This window comes from Hippocampus comes, unplaced genomic scaffold (genome assembly GCF_001891065.2).
Source record: "Hippocampus comes isolate QL1 unplaced genomic scaffold, H_comes_QL1_v1.1 scaffold130, whole genome shotgun sequence".
Taxonomy (NCBI): Eukaryota; Metazoa; Chordata; class Actinopteri; order Syngnathiformes; family Syngnathidae; genus Hippocampus; species Hippocampus comes.
The window spans coordinates 92614-94877 of NW_017842057.1; the positions used below are offsets into that span (position 1 = coordinate 92614).

Below are 2264 nucleotides of genomic sequence, written 5' to 3' on the forward strand. Positions count from 1 at the left end.
CAAGGCCTGGGGGCCAGATCTGGCCCGCCACATTGTTTTATGTGGCCCCAGAAGGCAAATCATGTGTCGGCGTCAATGTTTATTGCGAAAATGCCAACATTGCAAATTGTCTTCACTTTTAATAGCATTGAGAGATTGCAAGGAATTTTTGTTACAATGCCCCTTTCAAAATAAAATGAATTAAATAAATAGCTGATGACATTTGGGGTGGAGGGGATTCTGTTGTATATACTGTATGTGATAATATGAGGGATCATATATGGGTTGAAAGTCATAATGGCTATCCAAGGAAAAGTATAACTACGATGTGGCCAGTGACAAAAATCACACTCCTGGTCTAAGCCGAGGTACAACACAACAATGTAACTAGAGTCAGTGCAAGAAATGCTTCACAAAAGTAGTGATGTACTATTTTGACACTATCATTGAGATACTGAGACGGCAAAAGTCGTGAATGACTGCTCTGGCCTAGGCATATGCATGAACTGATAAAACATGTTCGAATGAGAGGTGAAATGTCTTTTGTAAGACAACCAGGGCAATTCAAGGTAGAGGCTAATGGACGATATATTATGAGCTTAGATTCAAGCGTATATTTTAATGTAATGCCTCGGTTGAAGACAATCCCATTATTTCCCTCATAGTCTCATCTAAATGGTTAGGATTTGTGGTTTTCACCCAGCCTGGTATGGGACCATGATTGTGTTTGATTCAAATCCTGCAGCAGACCAACATACAATATCGAGAATTTGGGAGGAAAGGTCCGAGCTTGCTTCCTGAGTAGGTGTCCCAAAGCAAGGCACTAAACACTCACAAAAATGTCATGGGTGTGAAGTCAAAACACAAAACTCACACCATAGCAATATCAATGCTTTATGGTTATGACCACAATAATAAGCCCCTCGGGTCTCTCTGTTTAGTTTGTTATTGTTTCAAACCATTTGACCACGAGAAAGAGCCCTGTCTCTTTATTTGTCCCTGCTGTGGTTTTTTTTTTTTTTTTTTTTGCTGTATGGTCTAAAAACAAGCTTGAATTTATTTACTAATCATCCTATATGACTTTGATTTTATCCATTTGCAGTTTTTCATCCTGCTGTTCATCCTGATGCTGATAGAGCTGGCCATGGCTTGTGTGTTCCTGGTTTACAGCAGAGTGGTAGTAAACTGTTTATACGGCACATAATATGCTGAACTGTCAGTACCCCATCATCACATTTTTTTTATGGCGGAAAAGCCCATTATGCCAATTCAAGTAACAATTGTTCCGATTCTGCTTGTAGGCGAAATTTGTCTCTTCACTGTCCAAGGAACTGGGATATTGCAGATAACTGAGTTTCTGTCTACCGTACAGATCGACACATACTTTGAAAAAGACCTGACACAAAGTTTGGCAGTCTACAGGCAGTCCGGTCCTGGAGAGAACCAGACCATTAAAGAGGATTTTGATGCCGTCCAGCACTTGGTAATCATCTCTTCACTCAAATAAAACTTGAAGGCATCTTGTTGACTCCATGTTCTTATTCTGAACAGATATTGTTGAAATATTGACTAACATGTTACCTCTGCCCAATTCAACGGTGTTGCTCAGCATTTGAGTTTGACTTTTTTTTTCACCTCTGATCAGTTTAGGTGTTGTGGAGTTCGCGGTGAGGCAGACTGGATGGGTAAAGTTCCCATCTCCTGTTGTGTCCAGGATCCCTGCACCTCCCCCATCAAGATCTACTGGCAAGAGGTTACCCACTCTCAAACAGATTTTAAAAAATCACAATGTCATTTCCTTCTGCATGATACATACACATTAACAATTGACCTCGGGTGTCGACTGGACTACTTTGGTACCCTGATGAAAATCCTCAGGATGAAGTCACTTTATGTCAAACATCGGCTCTTCAATTTAAACCCAAAATGGCATATTATGTGAATCTTTCCGTAAGACACTGTTGCCCTGTGGCGGACTTTCCGCAGAAGGATGCGATACATACATTAAGTGGCTCTCTGCTAGGATATCAAATGCTGGGTCACGCACGATACAGAGAGTGCCAAGGGAGACCTTGATGAGACTCCAAATGAATTTATATTCGTTCTCAGATTTTGACATTATGATTCTTTACTTGGGCTAACCCAGCCGCTGGGGGGCAGTGCCCTCCCCTGGGGGTGCACTGTTCCCCAGTGCCGGTCCCAAGCCCGGCGAAATGGGGAGGGTTGCGTCAGGCATGGGATACGGCGGAAAACTTTTGCAAAGAACACCATGCGAGATGGCAGGA

General features: G+C 42.2%; 1 protein-coding gene across 5 annotated transcripts in view; it reads left to right on the forward strand.

The window, feature by feature from the left end:
- Nucleotides 1-2264, forward strand: part of LOC109510500 (leukocyte surface antigen CD53-like) — a 17011-nt gene that overhangs the window by 6404 nt on the left and 8343 nt on the right. For 4 of the 5 annotated variants that reach the window (XM_019860848.1, XM_019860847.1, XM_019860849.1 and 1 more), the window contains 3 exons: nt 1082-1156; nt 1352-1462; nt 1625-1936. In XM_019860848.1, the coding sequence (XP_019716407.1) occupies nt 1082-1156; nt 1352-1462; nt 1625-1921 (483 nt within the window). In that variant the 3' untranslated portion in view covers nt 1922-1936. Of the gene's footprint in view, nt 1-1081; nt 1157-1351; nt 1463-1624; nt 1937-2264 lie in introns of those variants that run through there. The other variant, XM_019860850.1, reaches the window with a different exon arrangement.